Source organism: Leucopleurus acutus, assembly GCF_964270905.1.
Source record: "Leucopleurus acutus genome assembly, chromosome: 5".
NCBI lineage: Eukaryota > Metazoa > Chordata > Mammalia > Artiodactyla > Delphinidae > Leucopleurus > Leucopleurus acutus.
In genome coordinates, this window is record NC_139147.1 from 94,379,902 (window position 1) to 94,392,250 (window position 12,349).

At 41.6% G+C, this 12,349-nt stretch overlaps 1 protein-coding gene across 1 annotated transcript; it reads left to right on the forward strand.

Moving 5' to 3' along the window:
• Positions 1 to 802: 802 nt before the first annotated feature.
• Positions 803 to 4,062, forward strand: GHSR (growth hormone secretagogue receptor; the record flags this gene model as incomplete). Its single annotated transcript, XM_082839809.1, has 2 exons — positions 803 to 1,598; positions 3,758 to 4,062. 2 exons carry the CDS (start codon positions 803 to 805, stop codon positions 4,060 to 4,062), a joined length of 1,101 nt encoding a protein of 366 aa, XP_082695935.1.
• Between the last annotated feature and the right edge of the window lie 8,287 nt (positions 4,063 to 12,349).

Below are 12,349 nucleotides of genomic sequence, written 5' to 3' on the forward strand. Positions count from 1 at the left end.
TCTTCCCAGGTGCGCACTGGTCTCCTTTCAGGTCGGAACACTCCCTACCTCCCTTTTCCAAGCCCGGTTGTGCACGCTTACTTCTCCCCACCAGGTCCGTAGCCAACTCTATCCCTTGTTGAGGAAGAACTCACGTCCCGGGAACTGAAGGTGTTCTCCCCACCGTGCCCGGCCCCAACCCCGGGTGTAATCTGCCCTTCTGGGCCACCCTAGCCAGGCAGCACCCAAGGCTAGGGAGAGGCCCCTCGTGCTCCAGCTTCGCAGTGCCGGGTCTCCTCTGTGCCCACGCGCCGGGACGCTTTGGGAAGTGCGAGACGCATCTGGAGAAAGAACGCAAAGGCGAGGCAGGGCTGGCGGAGCTTCCTCGGTGACTGGTACTTGTGTGGAGGCCGGCCAAAGGCTGGGTTGGGAGAGAAGGACTTTGGGGGAGAGGACGGGGAAAAGGGGAGGTGCCAGAAAGAGCGGTGGGTCACTCGGTCCATCTCTCCACCAGTGTGTGTGTGTGTGTGCGTGTGTGTGTGTGTGTGTGTGTGTGTGTGTTTGTCTTCCCGCCTTCCTCTCTTCCCCTCCTCCCCGCCCCAGGCTCTCAGTCTCACCTTTTCCCTCGGCTGCTGCCTCTCCCCTCTCTTTCCTCTCCAAGCATCCTCCCTGAGAGCCTGCGCCCGTTCCTCCCTCGCACTCTCTTGCTCCTGTTCCTCCCTCGCACTCTCTTGCGCCTAAGGAGACCTTTTCCGGGACCAGCGCCCGATCCAGCCTCTCAGTGCAGCCGCATCCCAAAGCCAGTTTAAGCAGGGCCGGCAGCATGTGGAACGCGACGCCGAGCGAGGAGCCGGGGCCCAACCTCACGCTGCCGGACCTGGGCTGGGACGCTGCGCCTGACAACGACTCGCTGGTCGACGAGCTGCTGCCGCTCTTCCCCGCGCCGCTGCTGGCGGGCGTCACAGCCACCTGCGTGGCGCTCTTCGTGGTGGGCATCGCGGGCAACCTGCTCACCATGCTGGTGGTGTCGCGCTTCCGCGAGCTGCGTACCACCACCAACCTCTACCTGTCCAGCATGGCCTTCTCCGACCTTCTCATCTTCCTCTGCATGCCCCTCGACCTCGTCCGCCTCTGGCATTACCGGCCCTGGAACTTGGGTGACCTGCTCTGCAAACTCTTCCAGTTCGTCAGCGAGAGCTGCACCTACGCCACGGTGCTCACCATCACCGCGCTGAGCGTCGAACGCTACTTCGCCATCTGCTTCCCGCTGCGGGCCAAGGTGGTGGTCACCAAGGGCCGGGTGAAGCTGGTCATCCTGGTCATCTGGGCCGTGGCCTTCTGCAGCGCCGGGCCCATCTTCGTGCTGGTCGGGGTGGAGCATGAGAACGGCACCGACCCTCGGGACACCAACGAGTGCCGCGCCACGGAGTTCGCGGTGCGCTCGGGACTGCTCACCGTCATGGTGTGGGTGTCCAGCGTCTTCTTCTTCCTCCCTGTTTTCTGCCTCACTGTGCTCTACAGCCTCATCGGCAGGAAGCTGTGGAGGAGGCGACGCGGCGAGGCAGCGGTGGGCGCCTCGCTCAGGGACCAGAACCACAAACAAACCGTGAAGATGCTGGGTGGGTTTCGGTGAGCCCTTGAGCTCTCTCTCCCGGGCCCCCTCCTCTTCCCCTGCCCTTCCCCTTCCTCCTGAGTCTGCCTTTCTCCCCAGTTTCTCTAGGTCTCTGTTTCCCTGTAAGTTTCTCAATTATTCTCTCCTTTTTCCGTCTTGAGCTCTGTCTTTGGTCTCTAGTTTCACTGTCTTGTCTCTCTATTTTTGTTTGTTTCTGTTTTACATTTTTGCTCTCTATATATATCTATGTTTCGCTCTCTCCCTTCCTTTCTCCCTCCCTCTTCCCACCCCTTGACTATCTCTTTGTTCTCTTTCTATCTCTTTGTGTCTCTTTCTCCTGGTCTCACCTTTCTCCCTTTCATGGAAAAATGTCCCACCTTTGTATTTCTCTAAAACGTGTTTTATTTTGGCCCAGAAACTTTGCTTCAGAATGAGATCTTTCATTAAAGAGTATATTGTGGTGTTAAAATGTGTTAAAGGTGATGTTAAGCTTCCTGCCTCAATTTGTAGATATCTAAGTTGCATTAAGAAAAGCAGGTGTTAAGGGTGAAAAAGAGCAGGCATTGATTCTAGGAAGTATTCATTGGTAAATGTAACCAAAGATGTGATCATCGTGGATAATTCTATCAGAGAAGATTCATTTTTCTTTCAACATTGTGATTTGCTTTCTGACTTGCATTTTTTCCCCAGATAATTGCATCAATTCTGTTTACCCTGATGCTGTTTATACAGCTTTGTAGGGAAATCAGTGACAAGTCAGGGTCTCTGTTTTCATGTTTACTTTTCTCTCCAAGTAGGACAGGCTAGATAAGCTAGGATAGGCAGGCTTCCAAATTGAGAAAAGGAGAATTTGTGGGAGCTGACAGAACTTACTATCCCTCCCCAAATGGTCCTTCAGAGAACATCAGGGTGCAGTGTCACACTGGAGTACGCTGAATCGTTATTGCATAAATTCAGCTTCTTTAAGTATATGTGTTTGGTACAAGTGAAGTAATACAAACTATGTTCACATCCAAGCAAAATATTAATTCTCCTTGCTTTTATCAAAACCAGAATCTGCACATTTTATTATCTGGACATTGTAGTCAACAGTTTGTACTTATTTGCATATATAGTACTTCTTAGAAGTTATTCTAGGATAATTTTGATTTGTAATTTTACAATCCTTGAAATCCTGTATATTAAAGTGATAGAGTTTATTCAAAGAATGTCAAGTTTTTAAAATTTTTTAGACCACTGATTCTCACAATATGACTAATAGATTGTAAACCTGCTAGTGCCCCCCAGGGGACTCTAATATTCATGTTGCTCCTGGGGCAGTCAGTTGCTACTATACAAATTAGTTTTGAGAATACATTTAATAATTTCCTCTGATTTTATTTTTAAGCTGTTAATTATCCTCACTGGTGACTCTCTTTTGCCTTGACAGTTGGAAGGGAATCACTAAAGTGGTACAAGTCCTAAATTATTATTTTCTGTTATTTTTCCTCTGATTTCTGAATTTTAAAAACTTAATCTAAAAATGCAGAGGTTTTGAAGAAAGCAACCTTACATGGGCAAAATTAAGGCCTGGATGGATGATAATTAATGTTAGTTGGTTTTATGGCCTTTTCTACCTTACTTATGTCTATTTTAGGTGGAAAAGCTCATTCATCTCAGTGATTCTCAATCCTGACTGCATATTCAGTCTTCTGTAAAACTTGAAAAAGAAAACAGGTGTCTTAGTCTCCTTCCTAGAGATTTTAATTTGTGAGTCTGTATTATATCCAAGGAATCTGTACCCCAGGAAACTCTGATACATAACTATGGTTGAGTAAAACCACATTGTCTCATATAGGTTTGATCTAACACATATAAAATGGTGGACTATTGTGACTAGATTGTCTAGTTACTTGAGTCAATATGTCAACTCAAGCACAAAATCACTAAAATTGTTAACTAGAAACGACTGGGAAGCTCAGCCGTAAAAATGGTTGAATTGTTGATCCGGACAGACTCAATCTTGGTTAAAATATAGGAAAGAGCAGAAAATGATATTTCTCTGAAGTCAGTTGTCATACCACACATAATCAAAACAAAATCATGTCTTCAAAATCGATTGTGATTTGCTATATTTCTTGAACTTTGCTATATTTCTTGACGTTCTCTTTCTCATTGTCCTTTCAGCTGTAGTGGTTTTTGCTTTCATCCTCTGCTGGCTGCCCTTCCATGTAGGGCGATATTTATTTTCCAAATCCTTCGAGCCTGGCTCCTTGGAGATTGCTCAGATCAGCCAATACTGCAACCTCGTCTCCTTCGTCCTCTTCTACCTCAGCGCTGCCATCAACCCCATTCTGTACAACATCATGTCCAAGAAGTACCGGGTGGCAGTGTTCAAACTTCTGGGATTTGAACCCTTCTCCCAGAGGAAGCTCTCCACTCTGAAGGGTGAAAGTTCTAGGGCCTGGACAGAGTCTAGTATTAATACATGACCAAGCACATTGCTCAGCAAACTCATTGCTTATTATTCTAAACGGGAAGCCATAGCACAGCAGAACTTGGGAGGAAGTTGAAGGTTAATTTTGGAATTAGGGACACATAGGTCTGGAAACAATGGGGGGGGGAGAAAAGACAGAATTTGTAATGTGTGAGCAGTTTGATTTGATTGCACACTCATCAGTGCTCTCATACACGATTTCTGCATATTCACTGCCTATGATTTTTGCATTCTGCTGTTGGTGCTAGCAAGGGCTCTGCAATTCAGAGAAGGGAGGTGGTGTAGAGAGGGCAGTTAGGTCACTTCTTACTAGACAAATTCTAACTCCGATTTCTTTTTCATAATGATAAAATTTTTTTGATTAAAAGAATGACATTAAAATAAAAAATGTAAAACATGACTTTCAAAAACTAGCAATTTTCACAGAGCACCAGATCAGTGCTGTCCAGGAGAAATATAGTACAAGGTACTTAAGTAATTAATATAAAAATTATTAATGAGAATTTTACATTCTTTTTTTATACAAAGTCTTTGAAATCTGGTTTGTCTCAGATTTTCAGCTCATCTTAATTTGGACATGGAGCGTTCATCAGTAATACTTGATTTATTGCGAGTTTATAAATTTTGCAGAAGAAAAAGTAGATTCATTAACCTAAGCTGTCCAAACACACTTAAAAGTTTTCTAATAAATAAAACAAGTGTGAGTTCTTAACTTCAAGATTAATTGAAATTAAAAATTCACTTCTTCAAGTTGTACTAGTCGCATTTCAAGTGTTCAGTAGCCAACTGTAGCTAGTGGTTACCATACTGGACAATGCAGCTCTAGAGTATATGTAAAATTATTGTTAATCTTACAAAAAATATTTAAAAATAAATACTCATTCCCTGAAATCTTTTTATAGTGACATTAGCATAGCAGAGTGTTAGAGTGATAAATTCTAAAAATTACACCTAAATGCCCTATAATTTCTGCTTGGAAGAAAATGGATATTAACTATAATATGTATGCATTTTTAATTAGGTTGGATTACCTGTGTTAATAATATTCAGGAAATGAGGCTATAAAAATTATAGAAAATCACAAATTACCTTATTTGGCTTATCAAAAATACTTAAGCCAATCATAAGTCTTTGATTTGCAAATAAAGAAATAATTTATAACTTATCCTGAAAGGTTGACAGAAACTTAGTGAACATAGTAATTTTTCAAATGGTGAAAAATTCAGAATCCCTTCAATGCTACTGTTTGTTGACATTCAAAACTTTAAAAAATCTTACAGCCATTTTTTCAAAATGCCTATGCCATGTCCCATCTCCAAATTAGTCATGCTGTTTACACCCCACTGCTTATCTGATAGATATGTTTACTTGGATTTCCAGTCTGCCTTGTAATCATAATTATGAATGATTAGACACCTTCAACTAAATATTGTACATTTTGGTTATAAATCTAAAACTTTCATTTATATTCACATTACTCCTTTATAGTCAACTCTTCACATATTAAATATAATCAAAAATGATTTTTTTGTACTTCCTTGTAATAGTAAGTCATATAAGCAATTCCTTCATGAAATTATTAGTCCACCTATGGAATCGATTGAACTAATTAGGGAAATTATTGCCATGATTGATTTTCCCCTGCCGAAAGTAAAGATTATTATGCAGAAATAATTGATTGACTCTTCATTTTTAAAAAATGAAAACATAATCATAATTAGAATAATTTCTCCAGAGAAATACTTCTAAAATCCTTCCTGACAATAAAACTGTAGTATCAATTTAGTCTAAATGCAGAACTTCAGCAAACTGATTATTCAGTTACTTCTTGGGGGTGCATAAATATTTTTTAAAAAATACTGATTCATTTAAGCCCATTGAATACTAATTAGGTCATTCAGCCTTATTGTCCTAAATAGGGGGACCCAGTAAATCTCAAAGAGGTAATTCAATTTCCTGAAACCTTAGAGTTTTTGTCTACAAATACATCCTACTTGAGAGGAAACAAGCAAAAAAAGGCTTGACTTCTATCACATAGTTGATTGCTTTGGAGAAAAACAAACCTAACTTTTAATTATTTAATGCCCTCACCCACCAATTTCTTGTGGGTTCATGTCTACGGTCTCAGTATAACTCACTCAAAGGGAATAGTTTCCATAGCACGGACCACCATTGTCCTTCACTGGATCTCAGAGAATAGGTTTAGAGAAAGTGATCTTTAACTGCACTCTTAAACGATTGCCTTTTTATTGTTTGTAACTTCTTCGTTTCATCCTGCTCCATAAATTGTATAAAGCTCAGGGAAAAGAAGAACTTATATGAAGAAAAATATTCCTAAAAGTCTATCATGTCACATTTAGTATGTGCCTGTTATGTTCTAAGCTCTAGAGATTCATAAGCCAAGGATTTTATCCTTAATGAGTTCATGACCACTTGCATGTTATGTCATAGTATATGCACTGTAGTATATGTATATGTCATAGTACTAATATCTTTAAATTATAAAGTAAACATCTCCAGCTGACACTGTGTGGTGCATCTCCCTGTATTGTTGTGTATTTGACTCAAAATAAATTCAAAATGGGCTGTTCTTACACAAACCAAATTTGTAGATGTAGCTAATATGTCTGCCAGTGCATTCTTCATCAATGTAAGAAAAGTAAAGAAATAAGTTTCAGTTATAATCTGTGTTTCCATTTTTCTGGTTACCCGGAAGTGAGGTTTCTATCACCACATCTCACACTGTGTCACAAAATCAAAGGTTGGATTATTTTCATTATAGGAAGAGACTGTTGTATGAGAAAGAACTTTCGAATAATTGCTTTTAGGAAAACATCCATTGCCGTGAATTATTTAAAATTGTAAGTTTTGTGGCAATGAGAATAAGAAACACTTCTAATGTCTGGACAGACCTTGGAACCCATTTCTTTATAATCAACTTTTTATTGCAATGAAGGTTGCTGTGATGGGATTTGACTTGAATTTCCAGCTTTTTTGCTCTAATGCTTTTATTAAGAACCTGAAATCATTACAATTTACAATCGCTAGTTCAACGTTGACAATTTTCGCTATAATTTATTTTGCTGTTTTTCATTTATTGATGTACTTGAATTTAACGTTTAAAAAAAAAAACTGTGAGACTTTTTGCAAGACTGGTGCCTGAAAATACTCCCATCTTTTAAAAAAGTGTGTACATCTTTAAAATGTGACATACATGTATACATATATCAAAATTTCTTGTCACAGTGTCTAAGTGAATAGAATAAAGCATTCTGCTTTCAGAAACACTGTATTTAGTGTAAATAATTCCATTAAAAGATAAAGACACTGTCATTCATGATACATTATCTAATGATCCTCCTATGATTTCTTTACAATTTAAATTACAACACTATCCAGGATATATACGATTGGAACTTAACTAGATGATTAGTGATCGATGTTAATTTGATAAATTGATAACACAAATATTTTTTATCCAGAGAGTAAACTCCATGTCAAAACCAACAGAAAGCAATGTGCTGGTGGCAAACGCTAACTGCTCTAAGTTCATGTCACTTATTTATTCAGGTTAAGTGAATTCAGTCATATTAATTCTTGACAATAATCTGTTTGAAGGAGGTGATGTGGAAGGTTTGGATGAGGCTTGTTTTGTGTTTTTCCTTCTGAATGCAAACTCTTGCAGGGTGTTGGAGGTTAGCCATTTTGGTTGAGAGAATTATCATCCTTTTGAAAAAAAAAAAAAGCTGCCATGCCTATGTGCCCCCCGATTGCCTGGATATTTGCTGGAATTCCGATTAATAACTTATGCTGTGACACATATCCTCAAAGGACTACCGACTACCCTCAGAACTGGCAAACCATTAAGGGCCGCAAAAAGCATGCCTCATGTAAACACTCAGAAAATTCTACCAAAATGTTTACAGATATTCTTTCCAGGAGAGCTATTCTGCCTCCCAGCCCCAGAGAAAGTGTTTGGGAAGAAGAGTTTGAAAGACTTTCTGTGATTTAAACATCTCAAATCTAAACATTTCTCTGGCTCAAGTGACAAAAACATTTATACTTTTCACTTGTAGCTCTGTAGATTCAGGATACTAAGGAGCCCTTGCTCGTATAGCTGTATTCAAACCGCATAATCTCCTGGTTCACTGATACCTGCTGTATTCTAGGTCTGTGCAGAATTTACAACTTGGTCAATTTATGTTGTTTCAATATGTTCTGAATGTCATTAATGATACTTCGTTTTTGTGATTCTTTTTATTGAAGGTTTTTGTGAATGTTAAAGAGTTTACTATAGCTCTCCATGTACCTGTCTTATGAAATTAGGCATTGGTTGTCCTTCCTTTGGGTGTCCTTAACCAAACAATTGCTTAATAAATATCTTTTGAAAGACTACAGCTAATTTCTTCGACTTACAGGGATAAATCTTAGGTGTCTGGGTTATTGTACCTCTACTCTCCTAGATTCAGTCCTATTTTGTCCTTTTACTTTCTGAAATATGTATTTCGCAACTCTGAGGAGGTGTTCGTTGTAGTGAGTTTTATTTCCCCAGGGGCTCCAACAGTTAATAATGAGGTAAGACAATCCTGTAAGTATGAAGAAGACTTGGGGACCTTGTGATGCACTGTGATCCCCATGCTCCCCCAGCTGTCACTTACAGCCTGTTACCCCAGATCCAAGGGTATTGTAGCCTCCATGGTGTTACACTAATGTGTGACCCAGAGATTCCTGTTCATCTTGCACTCAGCAGCCACTCACTGAATGTTGGCTGGACAAATGAAAGTTTAAAGACCAGATTATGTGTCACCTGGACATTAGCTTCCAGACATATGGATTCCAGGTGCCAATAAAATTTAAGACTAAAAATTAGAAGACCAATAAAAGTGGCCAACTTTTATTTGCCAATTAAAAGACTTTAAAATACCCTACTACCCATTATTACCATCATTTCCATTTTAAAAGAACATTAAACTAAAAAGTTAAAAGGACATAATCTCAGAATAAGGAACCATCACAGTGTGAAAATTCAATATGTTCAACATCCCACAAAATTATATATGTATGCTGTTAGTATGAGTTAATTACAATTTGGAAACAGTATCTAAAAATGTAGAAGTAGTACTTGGCAATAATTAGTAACATGCTAAAGTAATCCAAAGAAGCAAATCGTGGGATTTGTTTTTATTGATCTGCTAAGGCTTTTCCCACTATCTTCTAATCTCCTCTGTCTACCTCTCCTTCAATTCAGTGCCATTCAGTGCCTGTCACATTTTTTCAGGCCCTCCCTGTGGCAGACCCTGGGCCTGACTCTAAGATGGAAGAGGAGAGACCAGCAGGCCTGCCCAGGACTTGGGAGGTCTCACATTCTGGGGTCAATCTACACATGCTGGATGCTTGTTGCTTCCCCACTCATAACTCATCATCAGTTTCTGATTTCATAGCCAGCTTTTTCAAGGGGCCATCAAATTAATTAGAAAGCAATATACATCTCCTGAAGAATAGTTTGACACTATGTATCAAATGCATACAAACTTTGCATACCATTTGATCCAGTAATTTCATATCAAGACATAATTATGGAGGACCACAAAGATTTGTATGTAATAGTGTTCACTGCATCTTATTTATAATTGTGAAAACCTGAAAAACCTAACTGTCGGAGAATAGGGAATCTGTAAAGTAAATTCCAGAAATGATAACAGTTAGTTTGCATATAGGCAGCACTGCAGTAAGGTCTTTCAATTCCTTTTCTCATATAATCATGCCAACATACCTAGAAGGAGGGTCTGTTGTTCTCCCTATGCGGTAGAGGGGTAACTGACACCAGAGTTTTGTCACGTGGTCAGGAAACGGCGGAGCTAGAATTAGATCCCAAACCACATTAGGCGCTAGTGCTCTCATTTCCACTATTCTAGAGCATTACGCACTATTGTGGGAGAATTTTAATAGTGTGGGAAAATGTGTACCCAATATTAGTAAGCGAAAAAGCATACTGTCCCATCTTGAAAAAAATGCATGTTCACAGAGCATGAAAACTGAAAAGATACAGCATACTAAAGCCCTAACAGTATTTCTCTGGTTCATGGAACTATTTTATTCCTATTTTTCTGTGGTTTCCAATATTTCTACAAAGAATGTATATTACTCTTGTAATAATGGCAAATGGTAAACTGAGTTACTATGATTCAGAGACTGGTTTCCTTCTCAGCCCTGCTCTGGGACTCACCCTCTGCTCTCTGCCTCTAGCAGCTTGGGTTTGCCCAGCTTCTGTGGGAAACAACATCCTCAGGGCAAAGTCTTCTTACCCAGCACTAACTCTGACCCCTGGACCTGTGCAGCGCCTCATTGGGACACCTGCTCTTCCACAGGGGTAAGTTTCAGAGAGGTGGTAGGAGAGGGAAGCCAGCCAACATTGGGCTTGCATCCCAGTCCTGCCCTTCCCTTGGAGCTGTGTGGCCTCAGGCAAGTCCCTTCCCCTCCCCCCCATGGAAACTACCAGAAGCTGGTAAATGCTCACGAAATGGCCACTATTATCATTGGTCATTTGGCAAAGCATGAGACAACCCCTATTTAGGCCCCCTCCCCAGGTGCTCTGCAGCTTAGAGCCTTTCTCCTGACTTCTCTATCTGCCCTGACCCCAGCCAGGCAGAGGTCTCCCAGCAACTTCATGGATCATTTACAGAAATTAGAGAGGCTGGTGAAACAGATGCAACTTTAGCAACACCGGATAATCGCTGTGGCCAGGGTGTTGACAAGTTTCTGTCAGGTTTTTCAATATGCAGCAGACGTATTTTGGAGTGATCCCTTAGACCCTCTCCTGGGGGACATTTGCACCTCTGTTTGGGGAATGAAAAAATAATTTCAGCCTCAGTCAACAGGAGGCAATATAGATGGGGCAGGAGCATCTGGTTTCCTGAAAGGATAGCTCTAGTCCTGGCCACATGTTCAATACCTAGGCCTGCTTAGCTACATCAGGATCTTTATTGAACAACATTTTTCTTTCAAAAGTTATCCTCCAGGAACAAAGCACACAAGGTGGTGTAGCAAGGCTTGGAGCCCAAACGTTATGGGATTTACTCCTGGCTTCATCACCAACCAGCCATGTGACACTGGGCAATCACTTAGCATTAACCTCTCTGGGTCCCATCACCATGATCCTCATTCAACCCATGACCCTCACAGCAGCCACCTTTCAGAAAATGTCCTGCTTCTCTGCTTCACAGCCCGGATGCTGAGCGATGTGGAGAAACATCTCACAGTGCCAAGCGCTCGGTGCCTCCAAACGTTCAAGGTGAGCAAACTCTCCTGATCCATCAGCACTCCGTGGTGGTGTGTCAGAAGTCGGCTCGTTTGTTCTCTACAGAACCTATTTCAGGCCCTCTCTGTTCTCCCCAGACTATGCCAGCTCCTCAGCAGACACCCTAGCATGTTGTTTCAGAAAGGAAATAAGAAGCCATTCGGCAGGAACTGTCTTAGCTCATTGTCACCACGTGGAAAAGATCGCATGGAGGCACCCGTGCTCTTTGCCCATCCTCCGTGTCACAGTGGGAGCAGCGCCCTCCTAAACAAAGCCCTTTTCTCCTCTGTATCCCCTCTCTCCTGAAGCTTCATCCCTCCCCCCTCTGCTGGCATCTACCATCAGCACTTAAGCGAGCTCTGGACTTTTTGTCATAAAATGTCTTCACTTAACTCCTGCTATGGTCCATATTGTGTTTCGCTCAAATCTGTATGTAGAATCTCTAACCCCCAACGTGATGGTGTTTGGAGATGGGGCCCTGATGATGGCATTAGTTCCCATATAAGAAGAGACACCAGAGAACTTGTTCTCTCTCTCTCTCTCTCTCTCCCCACCATGTGAGGACACAGAAAGAAGAAAGTCTCCCTACAAGCCAGGAAGAGAGGTCTCACCAGAAACCAGCTATGCTGGCACCTTGATCTTGGACTTCCAGCTTCCAGAACTGTGAGAAATAAATTTCTGTGGTTTAAGGCCCCCCCCCCAGTCTATGGTAGTTGGTTACCCAGGGCAAGCCAACTACAACCACCATGCAGTGCCCTCCAGCTGCCACCCTAGCTCTCTCCTCCCCTTTACAGCCAAACCTGTTGAAATGTGCATTCTCCACTTTCTCTCATTCCACACATTTGTTAACCCACTGACATCAGAGGGTGATACTAGTACTGAAAAAAAGAAAGTTTCAGTAGGGTCACACAGACCAACACTGTGCCAGGACCGACTTGGTCTGTCCAATGGGGAAAAAAAATAGCTCCCTAGGAACTGCTTAGCC